The sequence below is a fragment of the Colius striatus genome, chromosome 13 (assembly GCF_028858725.1).
Source record: "Colius striatus isolate bColStr4 chromosome 13, bColStr4.1.hap1, whole genome shotgun sequence".
NCBI lineage: Eukaryota > Metazoa > Chordata > Aves > Coliiformes > Coliidae > Colius > Colius striatus.
The window spans coordinates 18,898,786-18,916,510 of NC_084771.1; the positions used below are offsets into that span (position 1 = coordinate 18,898,786).

Sequence of the window (17,725 nt, forward strand, 5' to 3'; positions counted from 1 at the left end):
CAGCTTTGTGACAGCTTTCTTACCTGAAGTGCAAGAGGCTTCCACCTCACATTCTTCAGAAGGGCAGGAGCAGAAACCAGGGTATTCTGAGGACGTTTTTTCAAGGTTAAAATCACTCCATTTGGGTCTTCCCTCAAGGCATTCACTAGGTTCTTTAACTGCCAACCAACCTAAGGAAAAATTCCATAATTGAATTTTGAAAGCTTTCTGTTTAACTTTGAATGTGAGGGAAGTCTTCTGTTAACCAAAATAAAGGTCTATTACATCCCACTCTTTGCAAACATAAGCAGTTTTTATGAGCTGTGTCTGATTGCTTCTATTGCATTGAAATGATGCTGCTGAAGTTTCTTTTTTTTAAGCTATGTTTCTCAATAAAATAAAGTGTCAGTGAACACTCTCTACCTTTTAAGAATTTGTGAGATCACTTTACATTTTAATTCAAATGATGAGGATGAGAAGTCATGAAATAATTTCAACTTGGATCCTGATTTGAAACATTTGCTGCCAAAGAGGAAGACAGGCTATGTTATAGCAACATATGTAATGTACATGTAACAGCTTTAAGGTCCTAACAGAAGACAAATGATCATTTATTTGATATATCTATACAGTCCCTGCTAGAACTGAGTAGTTCAGGTCCCTGTAAATTGTAAACAGACATAAAAAGAACATCACTAGCGCTGCAAGGTTTTTATATGTACGACTCAAAAAAAGCTCTTGAGATTCTGTGATTCTTGATTGTTTAAACATGAATTTAGCATGAACCATTTATTTATGAAAACAAAAAATGTATTTTTATAGGAGTTTTATAAAAAAAGAATGTTTACACTATCCTATTGTCCTGAATGGTTGAGATTTTTAAAAAACAGAGCAATAATTTAAATAACAGCATATAAAGATGTTGAGGATAAATAACTTCTTACACATTGAAGTGCTGCTGAATTTCTATCCATATTTGCATAGGTACACAAGAAAAAACAAACAATAAAAAAGGCATCAAAACAGTCAGATATGTACCTTCATAAGAGAAAGTAAATCAATAAAAATTCACATTTTTCTTAACCTCAGTCACTCTTTCTTCAAGTTACATCCCTGAAATCAGTGAAATTGCTTGAAAGGAATTACTTGAAGGAGTCACCACTTGCAAGTGACAGTTAGGCTCCTGGTTCACATTTAGATCTTGGGAACAGTAAGACATGAATAACTATTTATAGAGAGGACGTATAGGATTTTCCTAGCCTTATTTATTGACACTTTCTTCTATTCACTCATGATTTCTAGATTTGCCATTCAAGGAAATTGAATAGGTGTGGGATAGACCCTCTCCTTACCTTTTTAGGTATTGCAGCCTTTTTAAAACATACTTAGGTGAATCAGGTTTTAATTTGAACACTGATGGTTACTTCCTACCAACAGTTCTGCTTAACCAACAGTTCTGAATCTTTTTTTCAAAAGTCAGTTTATTTTACAGAAAAGCTGAGCCCTCAGCATCTCTAAAAGTGCTGCATGAAACTATTCCCTCCATTTTCTGTTCCAAAAATGGCTGATTTTTATAGTAGTAATAAATGACCACAGTAAAGACCTGTCATAAATGTTATAGCTACCACAAGTCTTAAAGCCCTAGTGTCAAGCAGAATTGTACTGAACAGGAATTAGAATGCTGTGTTGGTACAGCACTTCCACAGACACAAACTTTCTAAGGCCAAATTGCAGCAGCCTTCAGGTGAATATTTAGGAATGAAAAGCTTAGGGAGTAGAAGAGTAGTAACTGAACAAGTATATGCAAGCATTATATGCCGTTATATTTGCAATGCTTTTTGACTATGTTTGACTTGTCAGAGTTCACTATAACATCTTAATTATAATTGCCTTTCTGACCAAAGTTTGTATTCCCATTGCTATTAAAAACACAAGGAAAAACAACCCAAGCAAACAAGAGAAGGATTTCGGTGCCAGAATCAGAGCAGTCTAGATATATCACCATGTTATATCAGGTATAATTAATAATTAATCTTCCTCTTTTAGGGGAAGATAATATCTGATTATACATAAAGGTAGAGAGAAAATAATAAAGGCAACCTTGAAGAGATTTCCATCAAAATCCTCTTACAAGGGCTGAGGAGAAGCTAAGATAAAACCTGTAAGGTACTAGCCTGTCTCCACAGTGGGCCAAAGCCAGGCTTCCAAGTGTGAACATTCAGCTTGGAAAGCACTGCAATATGTGTTGTGATTCTAAAAAGGATTTTAATTGCTTTTTAAAGTCCTATTGTTAATATTGCTGCTCTATTGAAAACTTACTAAAAATGTACTGGCCACAGGAAACCGGAAAATAGTAGGAATTAGAAACAGGCCACAGCCAAACAAATGCAAATATGTCAACTTGCATTCCAAACAACCTCTTCTCATTTATTCTTTGTTCATAAAATGACAGAGGCTATATCTTTTGATTCAATTATAGAATTAAAAAGGAACTATTTTTTATTTTTGTAGATCGATGTCATTTTCAGAATGCTGAAATCTTTAAAGTTCCATGAGCTTCTTTTAGAAAAAAATGATAAATAATTAAGTTAATGATAAATTATTCCAATGAGAACCTTAATGACAAAACCATTAAATAGCAAGATCTATTAGAGAACAGTCTGCAGTCATTACTACTAAGCGATGATAAAATGCTCTTAGGAATTTGGACATGTTATTATAAATTGTATTACTAAAAATATCTTTGAAAAAATAGAAGTCATTACAGTGGATTAAAGATCTTAGTTGAAAACCAATCCTTGAGATGGATTTTGACATTCATTCTTAAAGATTCAGTCTTTAATAGCAATTACTGGCTTCTAGCTATGGTAAGATACATTAAAGAAAAGGGTATGGCACTCCTTTAAGATTTTTAACATATACAATCAGTTAATCAGATTCTATGTTTCAGATATTTCACTCATCAGTGAAAGTTAACATTAAAATTAGACTAATGAATAGAAAAAAATACCCTATTTTGGTACTTTTGAAATTTTCCTGAAGAAATTAAATTGGAACAATTAGGATAGAGATTTCATTGCAATCCATAAATTCAGGACACCACTAGGTCAAATTTACACATCATAGTAAGGCTCTAGACATGGGGTAGTGTTCTTTGCTAAACATATTTTCAAAATAAGGTGCCTTTTTTGTTATCTCTTTATAAACTGGGCCTATGAAACCTAAAATGTGGAAAGCTACTTGCCTCTATGGTCTTACTTCATAACTCAAAGAACATACAAAACACAGTCAGGTGCCAGCAATAAGAGTTGCTACCACAGGGATATGCACATAGTTGATTAGAATCATAGCAACTTTGATATTTACTGGTTTAAAATGTTAGGCTTCTTAATTTTAGCCTTTAAATAAAAAGTTAAATGCCAAATATGGAAGAAATTGGAAGAATGCAAAACATCTCACTGAAGAGGATTAAAGGCAGGCTGAAACTTGGGAGTCCTGATTGATAATAAGCTAAACGTGAGCCAGCAATGTGCCCTTGTGGCCAAGAAGGCCAATGGCATCCTGGACTGTTGAAAATGATGGTACTTACCTAAGAATTCCAGTAGTCAGAATTACCTAACAGCTGTTCACCTCCATGCCACTTTCTTAAAAAAATCATACAGATTTGTTATGGTACCAATTTAGAAGACACAGCTCTGACGGTGTAGAACACCTATATTCCTTCCCCTGCTTTTCCTGAAAACTCTGGGCATGAAGCAGAAATGTGGTTCCTCAGTTCCTTCACTGCCTTATCAAACTCTAAATATCTATCAGGACTCTGAATAATTAAAAAGTTCCTAAAAATGCAAAAATACAGAGTGTACCTCCCAGGAGAGAGGGAGGTTACCCCTTAATCTGTGAGATTTGTGCATTTTCTACTCACTGTATCCTATGACAGCTTTAATGTTACCTAGGATGGGGAGAGAGACAGAGAACTAACTAAACAGGAACTTAAGAACTACCTTGTGAGGCATTTGATCCAAAAATCACTAGTACAGAATATTTTCTAAATATTTAGAACACACTATATTGCATACCACCTGAAAACAAGTAATTCTGCCTTAACTGCAATAACCCTTACGTGAACCAGGACAGATGTTTCCCCTCAAGGCTCTTCAGATACATAAGCAAAGCCATCTGGATACTGACTTGAATCTCAAGAGTATGACCTCTCTTCACACTTGTATTAAAAAAAATAAAGGGCGGCTTGTGCAAACTACTTTTTGTTAAGGAAACAGACTATCATGCTTTCTTATTTTAAGTCTATAATTCACTTAGGGAATTAATCAAGGGAATTGCTTTGATTAACATGGAAATAAGAAATTATTATTAGACAAAAATGTGCTGGAAGATCATAAGACTACTTTCTGTCGCTGAATGGGAAGCTCATCATTAATACCTGTAGCAAATTGACTCCTAACAGTTACTAACAATAAATGATCATGGAAAAACAAATGTTCTCCCACTATCTTACATAATTATTTTCATTACCTAATGGAGAAATACAGCAGGATTCCAAGAAGATGAAAAATCTGCTACTGGAAGACATGCATTATTAAACCTTTTTGAAAGGCAAATTCCTGAGAATAAGTAATATGGCAATTTGGTTGGAAACAGAATGACATCTTTTGTCTTTCCATTTCATTCAAAAGAATAACATTGAGTATAAAAATACAACTACATTAGTTAAAAACAACAGCTATTTAGAGATAACGTAACAAAACCTTTACACAGCAAAGTAATAGTGTTAGAACTGAAAGAGGCATTCTAGGTTACTGTATCTATTTGTTTACTCCTTTACACAACTGCAGACAACTATGATGTAAACACTTTCATCAGTTCTTCAAACACCATCATAGTCAGATCTCTTAAATTACATCACAGATTTACTTACAGATATTTGTATGGAGGCTTGCTCTTGCACAACATAGTTTTTTATCTTAAAGAGTTCTTTCTCTTTCTAGTCTTTATAGCATCTGTCTAAAAAAAGAAAGAGGAATTCTACCTCAGACCTAGCTGGCTGAGTTAAGTAAATGGAGATCCTTAACAAAATTCTCTTCATATGAGACAGATGATGCATTTTTCTTTTTACCCATTACATTTCTAAATATTCTGCACACCTTTGATGACTGTAAATGACCTGAATGTCACACAGTATTTCAGACAAGGTATTACCAATGTCAAGACAATGGCATAAAAACTATTTCTCCCAGAAACCTCTTCCTGCTTAATTCCAAATTCATCTTTGCCATTTTCAGTCACATCACCTTTATGATACTCAGTTGATTTGGGATTAATTGCTACATTCTGACTTCTGGAGTCTTGCCAGTTGCTCCTGAGTAACATCTATCTTTCATCAGGAATTACTAAAAGCACTGTTATTGCTCTCTGTCCTATCAAATAACTTTCATATTCTAATCCTCAAAAAAACCCAATTTTCATTTTTCTGAAAAGTCAGCTTTCCTTAGTTTATCAAACACATTTCAATACAGAAGTACACCAAATACTTTACAGATGATCAGGCAGCTAGATCAATATTTGTTTGGATCTTTAATATTTCTGTTTGAAGAATTGTGAAAGGTAGAACATTAAGACAATTAAATTTTCATAAATTGATGTTGCATTTCACCTAACATTCCATTTTCCTTCGTAACTTTACTTATCCTTTCCTCTCTAAATCACCTACAAATTTTTGCAAAGGGTTGAGTAGTAAATTTTGCCTTTTTATATCTAAGGTGTAATGGTTAATTTGCAAACACATATATGTATAGTGACATATTCAGCACTTCCGTATAGTTTTATAAAAGACAAAGTAAGCATCTCCACAGCACTAGCAGACAAAAATAAATACTACAGAGCAAAATAAATACTACAGAGCAAAATAAAGTTAGTGTGACAGCAATTTAGCATGTAAAATTTTAAAAATAAGTTTCTTACCCTGTTTTCTTAAAATCTAATAAGCAAGAAAGACAAGCAGAAAAGCAAATAGGGAAACTGGATAATGATTGAATTATTTTAACAGCAAGTGGTGAATCCCCTGATTTAATTAATTTCTTGCTTAAAGTACTATTATTTTTTCTTTGATCTTTATAATTGTATTACAGAATGTTCCTTGGTTAGACCAGATTGCACATAGTAAATCTTTTATTTCTAACACTTCCAATTGTTATGTTATATAATGACTGTTATATCCTGACTCCAGTTAAATGTGGGGATGGTACAACTATTTCCAAGTCTGCATCATCTTAAATTTGTTTAAAAGATTATTTCTCTCATAGTTTCAAAACTGGGAATGAATCTTTTCTTAAAATGGACTTCCTGGTGGAAAGTAAAAATTAAATTTAAATGAAGAAACCAAAGTCCTCTTGGTTTTATTTTTGCCTATGTATGAATGAAAACTGAACACAAGCCTTTTAAAAGGAGAAAATGTCTAGTTGGTAATGGGAACACCGATGTGGTCTCATTTATACTATTTTAACACCAGATTACTGCACTACCCATGAATGAATGCTTTCATTGGCCAGCTCTGTAACTCAGCGTTAAATATGCAAAGTATTAGAGCTGGGAATGTAAAGAGGGTATTGAGAAAGGTCATGCATTAGGATGACAGACTGAAAGTGCTCAAATTATCTAGCTTACAAAAAAAAAGTGAAGAGGAAATGTGATTGCATCCTGAAAATAGCTAAATGAGAAACCTACTCTCCAATCTAATAGATAAAAATATATCAAGATCAAAAGACTGGAAGCTTGTGCCAGACAAATGTAGACTACAAATAAAAAGACTTTTTTTTTCCTCCAGCAATGAGAATAATTAACTACCAGAAGAATTTATTACAGGTTGTGTGAACATCAATGAAAATTTTAAAACTGAAATAATCTCACTAAATGAGTGAATGTGAATTTATCTAGGAAATACATTGGCCTAGTTCAGTCAAAATCAGATAAAAAGATGCCAGGAGTCAGTTATAGGATTAGAATCTATTAAAAGAGAACTATACTTTCTCTAATCAGGAAAGTATTCTCACTAGTGGCAATACAAAATTACTATATCTAGTCATTTTCAGAACTAGATTCTTTCAAAACACTTTGTGTTGAATGGGATTTATATTTGATACATTGCGAAAATGCTACAGAAGCTTCAGTCTTAATAAAATGTCTTCATTAGGTCAAAGATAAAATCTATTGGAAGTAGAATCTCTGAAGCATACAAATATCTGAAGAAAGTATATTTCTGCATCTTTACATTGTATAACAACCTGTGAATACATTTTATGAAAGCATGGAGCCTGGCTTACCAATGAAAGGTAAAAGCAGGAATAACACCAACACCTCCATTTTTATCACCTAGGTTTTTAATGTTTTAAGCATAATCTGTATGGAAAACAATCATGAGACTGAACATCATAGATTCCATCAGATAGATATATGGTAAATAATATTTTAACTATCAATGTTGAAAATTCTGTAATATAAGTAAAATTCTGGGAAGTACTTAGGGTATGAAACGTAAGAATTTTCTTCTTCACAGGGCAATGCCAAATGATTCATATGAAATAAATTGAATAAAAGAATACATTAGAGAAATAAAGAAACACTCTACCTGTTTTACCTCCAGAACAAAGCAAAGGGAAAAATCAAGCCTGGTTACAAACCAGTGCAAACTTTTGTTGCACTTTTATTTAAAAAGTGAATAAAATATTGAATAAAAGAAAGAGAGAGAAAGGAAGAAAAAAAAGATAAAAAGAAGCAAGAATTTAATCTCTAGTCTAGAAATCAAATTAATGGCAAAAATGGCATTACTAATTAGGCAAGAGAAACACCTTGAGAACATGGTGAGAGAAGTACAAAGTAGGTGAGCTGAACAACGGCTAAGTAGAATTTTCAACTGCTTTGTATCTCTCTTTTACAATTTTACATCTACTAGTACTCGTTTTCACTAGTCTGTGGAGACAAAGGCTAGTAGGAGGAAATGGTGGATTGTAGGGAAGACTTTATGCACACATAAACCCATGATCCTCTTAACTAGGTGAGCAAGACAGTTTTTAGCTCTGGAAACCCTGCAAGAGTACCACAGGTATGCAAGACTTTCTTTTGTAAGGTTACTACCTTCCACCCCTCCACTCTCAGTCATTAATTGAAAATGCCTTACACCTCATTTTATCATCTAGTCTTGCTAATATTAAAAAATCGACTGCCTGGAAATTCAATGACCTGTTGCCTCTGAATTATTCTAGTCCACTAATGGAAATAATAATTATGAGCATGATATTGATCATCACAATTTGTGATAACTTGAGTGAAAAGGGAACACAGCTAAGTGTAGTTCACAGCAAGACATACCAGAACTGACTTAAAGAGCACTCTGAATATCAAAGAGATCCTTAAAATATTAAAACTTCCCCAAGAGGATTGGACATATACCTTTGAAACATGCAAACAATATTACTGTCTGACTTTCCAAATCCACGGCGAAGACAGAATGAGACTTTCCCAGCCATTTCAAAGGCAGAATACGTTTCTGCCATTTCCCTTTTAGCCTGTTATAAACTTCAGAATGAATAATGAATACTGATTTATTTTTTTTAGAAAAAGATGTTTCATTACCCTTGACTCAGATGCTGGTGATGTACCCTTAGCTGGAAAGGGATTACAAGTATCAAACACCTTGGGCCTGTTGTAATAACACACATGAAAAGAGTTGCTATTCAGAAAGCCAATTCTTGAATAGGTGAATAAGAGTATTTCATGGGAAGAAAGATTAAATCAGGTTTGTCACTTGAAGAGTAGATTTGATAGAGGAAGCGTATTTCAACTTGTAACTATGACAACTTATAGAACCTCTCTAGTATAGATGAGATGCATGTTCCATTAACATTTAAAGTGTGAATGAATAAATTATACTTCTTTTCAAGAAAAAAGAAATTCTCTCTAATCATAAGATTTTAATATACTTTTATATTTCCATCTCACACAAACGACAGAAACTTTGCTGCTGCTGAGTTTGGAGATGTGGTTAAGCAAGGCAAAGGTACATGGCTAAATTATGAGCACTTTGTCATTGTCGCAACACTACTCATGCCTGAGAAACAAATACAAATGGTCTTTTCACCTGTAGTTCCAGCAGCACTGCTTCTATCCTTCTGCAACATGAAATTGTATTTCTTTTAAAAGAGACAGTCTCTATGACATAAGATAGTACTGGGACAAAATATAATTGCTTTTTTTTCAGTCATCATCAACATTGGAACTAACATCACTTATAAGGAAGCAGCTTGTGTCACCACAAAATAGAAAGAAAAATATAATCATTCCACCTTGGATGAGGCTCTGATAGGCTTTTACAGCTCGATTAAAAAGAATTTGATCTAATAAATAAATAAATAAGTCCTTCACATGAAGTCATGTGTGTTTTAAGTCAGGACAAAATTTCGTGAATGCTGCAGAAACATGCTGGTCCAAAATTTTTACATAAAATGAAATGTAGTTTTGTATACATACAGTAAACAGTGCATCTGTGAACAAAATGCAATGGTAGGCACATTTAACTGTACCCAAATAATTTATTGGAATGCACTAGGCTCAGTATACACTTCATATACATGCTTATGTGACTTTAAACAGATTAATAGTTTCACTAATTATATATATATAAAGAAATTTATGTAATATATATATTTATGTATATAAAGTCTGCATGCAAGAAAGCACAAAAGCAAAATCGGTCAGATATCTATCAACACTTTAATCATTATGGTCCTTTTTCCCCAACAGATTTCAAATGTTATGGAAAAAATGGAAAATTATGGCTGGTACAGCACTTCTACATTTTAAATCTGAATCCTGTATTAAAAAGAAAGCAGCACTCTGTTTCAGAGAAAAAGTTAAAGTAGCTGGCATATTTGTAATGAGAAGTCTAAGAACTTCAATGAAATATTCTGGGATCTCCTCGTATAAAGAGTATCACATTGAAACAGCAGCTGTGCAAAATGTAAATTTGGCTTAATCATTCTGGGCTGGTTATTGATTCAACTTGTGCCTTTTCTTGTTAAGCATAAGCAGTGGTTATTACATTTTAATAATTTAGGTTGGCAAAGTTACCTTCCAACGAAAATGATTACCTTTTTAGCAATGGGAATAGGCAAAGCCTGCAGAATAGAATTTCCAAAATACTTACCACAGTCTGATGGTTGACCTGGATCACCTCATCACCAGCATGGATTTTCTTACACTGGTCAGCAGGAGACTAAAACAAGAGATAATAATTAACTTTACATGGCAAGTGTGGAGGGGGAAGAGTAGCAATTTAAGCAATGAACGTTGAAGGAGGCAAGAAAGCTGTGCCCAAAGTATTATGGCTATCAAATACCAATAAGTGCTCATATTTATAAAATTTGCATCTATAAGGAACTATTTTTTCTCGTGACAGATGGTAATTTGATGAAGTAATATAAAATCCCGCTTCCATTGGCTATGAACAATCCTTTTGACTAGTTGAACTATTCTACCTTTACCTCTCTGTGGGGAGTGTAAGCAGTCACAGTCTTGCTGGGAATACATAGTGAATTTACATCACATAGAAGTAAATCTGTTAAATCAAGAAATACTTAGTTTAGTACATGGCCAGGGACAGGGCCAGACCAGCCATGCATGTAGGAGCAAAGCAGGGCTCTGAGTCCTTTATAGAGCAGTTTTACTGCTTAAGTGCACTGAAGATACTCTGCAAATACACTACAGCTCCAGCACTTCCACAACAGAACTGTATTAACCATTTGAAGACAAGAAGTGGTGATTTACAAATGGGTAATGATGGTAACAGACTAGCTCTTTAGATTTTATTTTTATATACATGTATACTCACACTGTTCTATATATATCATCCACATACTTTTGGGATTGATGAGCTGAAACTCCTTTATCCTAGATTTAGGCATTTCAGGTCACATTAAAATGGATTAAAACCCATTACAAAGCCGCTTGAACATGGTTAACTGCTATTTAGCAAAACATTTTCAAATGCTTAAATGAAAACAGATCTGATAAGATATACAGGACACCGACTATCATACTCAGAAGCAAAGAACTGAGAATTCAAGACACCTTATTTGGAGAAGGTTGAATGTTTACTCTACTTGTTAGATATGGAGTCAGAGAGAGGGTAAGAAAGATTGTCCCATCTCAAAATGCAGTAACATTTAAAGCAAAATACTCTTTCAGTAACAGTTCAAGCTCTCTGTCCAAGTAAGCAGACTCCTAGGCAAGCCAGAAAAAGAGCCACTAGCAGCTAGGGATTGATCTAGCTCTAATACATTTGAAGGAGTTCCTCTTTTGGATGTCTTTTGGAGCTAGCCTATAACATAAATTGCTTGTGGCATGAGAGCCAGGTGTCAAATGAGAAAGAAGAAAAGATTTATCTAAACTCAAGGTGACTTGTAAAAGATTATTTTCATGACCTCACTGTGTACCAATCAATACTTGCAGTAAAGTCCTTTAGTAAGGGCTTCTGTGTCTTCTGTAGCGGAGAGTCCAGGCCTTAAGCTAAACTACCTGGTCACTACAGCCAGATACCAACTCCTGCCATCTGAGTCCTTCTGCAGTAACATAAACAGGCTTTTACCTATATACTTTATAGGATGCTGTGAAAATCTACCTGGCTCCAGTGTTACCTTCTCCTTCTAGTGGAAACTCGCAGCATTTTGGGAGATAGCTCTTTTACACAGGACTAAACTTGTAGCAAATACATTTCTAGAAGTCAAATACAAACTTGATTGTTTTATACAGTGAATGAAGGGTAAGCAGGAAACTGAAGTAAACATTACTATTCATAATGTTTATCTCTAGTTGACATTGGCTGGAAAAATAGAGGCCTGATTCTTTCTTCTTAGTTGCTTGTATGATTTTGATGAGGCTGAGCTAATTGTTATCTTTTAAAATTAAACATTGGCTCTGAGGTCAATTATCCCTTCAAAAAGAATGAAAAATCAATTTGCTGAAATGCCAGAAATTAAACATCTTTGAAACTGGTCTATCTGCTCCTGTGATTACACTTTTAGTAAAAACAAAGAAGCAACCTCTTCTAGTGGTGTCTTATCAAAAAGTTTTGATGTCTGAGGTTTAGTCAAAATGAAAAGAAACATTTTAGTGGCTGGCACTTTGGTAATTCCTCTTGTGAATTTCAATTATAAAAATATAGAAATATTTTCCCTACAGACTGCTTTATATTTCTAAAATGAATTAGAATTACAGTAGAAAATGTATTAATTATAGCATGAGTAATTCAATCTACGAACAAAATATGTTCCAATGTAATCATGATGGATCATTCACACATTTCAAGACCCAGATACACATATAGTTATTTTAAGACTTCTTACTGCCGCCAGTGGCATTAACATAAACAAGCAAATAAAATTTAAGTGTAATTTGCATTAGGCTTATCTTCACAAATTGTGACACAAAACATAAGAATTTCCATGGGTTTGCAGTGTCTAAACAAAAACTATATGATGCAATACTACTCAATATATATGTATAAATCAAATAGAATAAATATCAAACATGAAGCTCCCCATTATAGGCCAGCATACCACTGATGTATGCCAGCAAGTATCTGCATGTTTGGCTAACTACTTAGGGCTGATTTTATGTTCCTTGAGTGTCAGCATTACATAATTTCAGTATTAGCTGTATAAAAATCTACACATGTAATTTATCCAGCTATACAATGTCAGACAGATCCAAGACTGAACAAAAACAGCTATGAAAACACTATGAACAACAGAAGGGATGGATCCTATTACAAAGTCTGTCAGAGTAATTAGATTGCAGCAGTTCAAATCAATTTGGTTTTTTTTACATACATATAATATCTTTTTCTTGGTTTCTTCTGTATTTTTAACACAGTTGATGGAAAATATGAAAATACAATAGTGCTTGACTCTTCCTAATACAATTCTTTCAGGAATGGTTATTCATATAAAATAACTTTTTATACATGCTCACACAAGAATCATTTGGATTGTTAACTAACATGTCAAATCATCAGTCTCCTTCTATTCATGGACCAACATCTGTTTGTTGACTTCCAGTTTCCCCTTTCTTAATGATAGTCAGGTCAGTAATTGCTGTTAGCTTTGACAACTTCCTGGTTTATTGAAGATAATTCCATATTCTGTCTGATACCAAATATTACTTTTTAAGCTTTCTTCAGTACTTGTGTTTTTTTACATCCACTCATATTGCTGATAATGCAACTATTTTAAAATCTCTTGTTTTACAGTTTATTTTACTGAATTACTTATACATGCAGAAGCTACTGTTTTTCTATGACCTAATTCTAGGGCAGACATAATCTCTAAAAATATTATTTTTCTGACATTATTTTAAAATTAATTTGATAATTAAACCAAACAAATTCATAAGAAAAATCCCATCAAGGAGAAAACAAAAAATTCTTGGCAAAATACATTAATTTTTGTATGGCCATATTTACTCATTGCATAAATTAAGCTGTCTGCACATACTAAGGGCTGCTCAGAGAAAAGCTACTCTGGTCAATATAAACACCTGAGGCAGATTCTTTTTTGTCCTGTTACATTATTTCTAGTGTTCCACTGACAGGAAAATACTGCTATATTTTTATGAACCTGAACTGTCCCATATTCTGAGAGATTTGTCTGAAGTAGGGAAGAAAAATTAAATACTGCAGGTATTATTTTAAACTAATGATGATGTTGTTACATGAAAAAAAAGTACTTAAAGGGAAAGAAAAACTCCAGTGCCAGAGAGAACATATACATGAACACTATTAGAGAGGTGTATTTGAAGAGCGATTGAGGACAGAAGATCAAGATTTTCATTTCATTATATTGTTAGTTATTAGTCACTTATTCATAGATATTTTTATATGTCTATTTTCAAGGGTTCCAACTTTTTACAAAGGTAATATATGTACAGAAAAGTATTGACAAAGAGCAGCTTGATTTAAAACAACTTTCCATATTACAAAATGCACTGCTGATGTACAGAAAATGGTAAAACTCTGTTAGAATAAAGAAGCTTACATTTTCAGTTGTTCCTGTGATTACATGTAGTCCATCATATGTTGATTTGATATACATTCCCTGAAAAAAGAGCAAGAAAAGCAATTCATATTTCCAGGAAACAAATAAAAGGTGTTTGCATGATAATTAAAATAGTATGTTTATTCCAGTTTAAGGACCACAACATTTGAACAGACTGGAAAGAACCACAGTCAATTAACACATGTAAATCTAAGTCAAACAATTATGTATCAAGATCCATTATAAACAGGATAGTTTTTTCACTTCAGGCTTTTTAATATTTCAAAAAAGTGTTTTTTGAACAGAATTCAACACTGAGCATCATCATAAAAGCCTGTGTCTTTTCACTACTTGAAATATTTAACATGGCCTCTTTTTAATACTAGTGACATAAAAGAAGTATTGAAATGGAAATCACAAACAGGAATAGTGTTTAAACTTAAATGCCCTGTCTTTAGAGAGCTACTGGTTCAAAAAAAAAATGAACCTATAGCCTAACTCAGAAAAGACGTGAGCCAGTGCTCATATTTCCAGTTTATGGAGAAGAATGAGCTTGGTGAACTAGCAGGATCTTTTTAATTAGTCCAGCAAGAATTTTACTTCAAGGAGACAATTGACAAGATATAAAGAGGCAACCTAAGTAGGTATCTATCTACTGCACACACACATACACACACACACACACACATACACACACGCACACACACACACGTCAGTGATATTCAATTGCTTGAATTCTTGCCTCTCAAGTATAAGGTCATAGCTTCATATCTCTCCATATAATATGGCTATCCATCAAATTTTGAAATCTAATTAATCTAATTGGTACATTGCACTGCTGATTCATTATTCTTTCTGCATCACCTTGGCAGTCAAAATGAAGTTTAGAGCCCCTAGAAATAAGAAAGAACATTTTGTTCAGAGAAATCAATTTCAAGATTCCTGAACAGTAATGAAGATCTTCAGTCTGGATGTTTACACAAACACACTCCCCTCCTCTCTCCCAACCCCCTCACACACAAAAGGGAAAAATACTACTAAGGTAAGATCATATTGCTCTCTACAACTACCTAAATTGTAGGGGTATAGAGAAGACAGAGCCAAACTCTTCTTGAAAGTGCACAGTGGGAGGATTAGAAGCAAGAGACACCCGTTGGAACTCAATAAAAAAGAATATTTTCTTGAACCCAATTTTATCATGAGGATGATAAAGTCAGCAAGGCTGTGGAATGTGTGAATTGGGATGATCCAAACTTGACTGGACAAGGCTCTGAGCAACCTGCTTTAGTTTAATCTGGCTTGATTTTTCATCATGAGAAAATGTGACTTCTACCTTAATGTAAACTAATTCCATTTCAGAAAATTTATTTAAATCTTAACAGTAAAGTCTGGCTAAAATGAATAAGATTGCTTAACTCTTCTGCATTCAAACTCCATTTTAGGTTTGACTCACTGTGAATACTTGTTCTCTTAAACAAGACTGATTTATAAGCTATTTCATTTGTAAAAACCAAAAAAATGCATATTAATTTTTACAAGTATTAACATTCCTTTCATAAAATGTGGTTAGATGGAAGAGAGAAGTTTCTGGGGAGTCTTCCCCTATTTCCCGCCATACAGTTGGCTTAATTTTGTCAGTGTTCGCGATTCTATTGTCTCTGTAGATCCTTCAGCTGTTACTGACAAATATCAGACTCTCTCTTTGCCAACTGAAAGACCTAAGCAAGAGCACTAAATCATGAAAAACACTGAAGGTTCTTATTGAAAATGCCATTGAGTCTCTATTAAATATCTTAAATAGATGTTTAAATCCATATAGTATGTGTTATACTGGTTTTCCACAGTGAACTTTTAGCCAGAAGGTTACACAACATTGTTGCATCCATCTCAGAAGTCCATTATTTTAACACATAACAGACTTCAGTAACACATTTCCACCCACACTTTTAATATCAAATTTAATATCACATTTCTAACACCCTGCTTACTTTGACTTTGCTTACTTTACTTTCCCCACTTAACAAAGATTTTTAAGGCCAAAACAGAAGTGCTACATTTTTCACTAAGTTTTATCACTTTTGTTTCTTTGTAAAGTCTTTATCCTCTTGCTAAGCTATGTGTATTTTTGGAAAAAATCAAATTACAATTTTATCTCTTAGTATGTCATCTAAGAGACTTAAAAACTGACTGATTACTAAGAATTACCCTACATATTGTTATCTGATCTTTCATCTTAGTTATTAAACTTTAAGAACAAACTACATAAAAATAAACACATTTAGTGAACGACTCACAGTCTTCATATTATCTATCTATAGATAGAACTTTCATCCTTGTTTTTCTCAAAGGAAAATAATGAAAGTGTTGGTTTCTTGTTGATCATTACAGTGGCACTGTATCTCCCTGACATATCTGTTAACTGAAACCCTTGAAAGACTACATTCTATGAAAAAAAAAATTGAAAATTGTTTTATTAATTTTTCATTTTATATATTTCAGAAGATTTTTAAAGGACAATGTTTTTTTCAACATGAAAATACACTGACATTTAGAAATATATTGTTTCTGAACGACAATTTGTGTCAATCCTGCTTTAGTGACTTGTATGTTTCACCCTCATCCTCATTTTCATTTTTAAAGCTAGAATATTTTAAGCAATAGGGGCACAGGTTAGCAGAACATCTCAAAAGTTTAATTGCTCATAAACACACAAAATACTGTGATGTAAATTAAAGACTTTAAGTGAATAAGTTTCATCAGACTTCCAGAGAAAAACAAAAATAATCTACTGTGGTTTATGAAACATCTCTGGGCAAGAGTTGAGTATTCCCCATCACTGTGAAGATGGCTCAGACTATTCAACAGCTAACACCCTGACAATTTTGGGACAGTCATGTGTATTTCCACAAAAAATCTGCCTTCATATTCTACTTTTTCTTCTTGCACTATCTTGCAAGTCCTTCAATATAAAAATAGAATAAATTGTCTTCCATCACTTTAAGTTACAACTCCACATAAATATTATTTGAAAAGGTAGCTGTATATTAGATAGATGAATAATCCTTAACAAAGGGTCTTTGCCTCTGGTAGCTTGTCTTTTTGATTTCTTTTTCTTCAATGATATATAGCTGGTCTTATAAAAACATTTATTCCCACAGCCTTTGCTACCCTTAAATTCCTAAAAGAAACAGTAAAAGTTCTCTTTGCAGAAAAAGATAATAAAGCACTGTATATCTTAATTGAAGAGTGACAGATTACACTGTTTCTATCAGGAGATAGCAAAAGCTCAGATACAAGAGAGATTAGCAACAACAACAACAACAACAAAAAAAGTGAAAGGAACAACAATAAAAGCAAAATATTAAAAATCCAACAGTCTGTTTATGTAGAATCCTCTGCTTAAGAGTAATCATTGATCTCATCAAGGAAGATTAAGTTGTGTGTTACACAGAAGTATCTTCAGATATACATACAGCACATCAAGTTCAGAAGATTAAAATAATAATAAAAGAGTTTAGCCCAAAATAATACTGCCTTTAATTAAAAAAAAAATCTTTTCTGCTGACAGTCCCTGATTATTCAAGAGCAAGAGGAGGGAAAAAAACCCCAAGCATCAAAAATCCATGCGTGTTCCTATCTTATGGACA

The 17,725-nt window shown here is 33.3% G+C and overlaps 1 protein-coding gene across 1 annotated transcript in view; it reads right to left on the minus strand.

Annotated features, from left to right (window-relative positions):
* The window catches only part of LOC104557395 (connector enhancer of kinase suppressor of ras 2), a 163,252-nt gene that overhangs the window by 56,690 nt on the left and 88,837 nt on the right, over positions 1-17,725 (minus strand). The window contains exons 7-9 of the mRNA XM_062006460.1: positions 14,079-14,138; positions 10,193-10,261; positions 24-170 (exon numbers count right to left, since the gene is read on the minus strand). Of these exons, the coding sequence (XP_061862444.1) occupies positions 24-170; positions 10,193-10,261; positions 14,079-14,138 (276 nt within the window). The remainder of the gene's footprint in view (positions 1-23; positions 171-10,192; positions 10,262-14,078; positions 14,139-17,725) is intronic.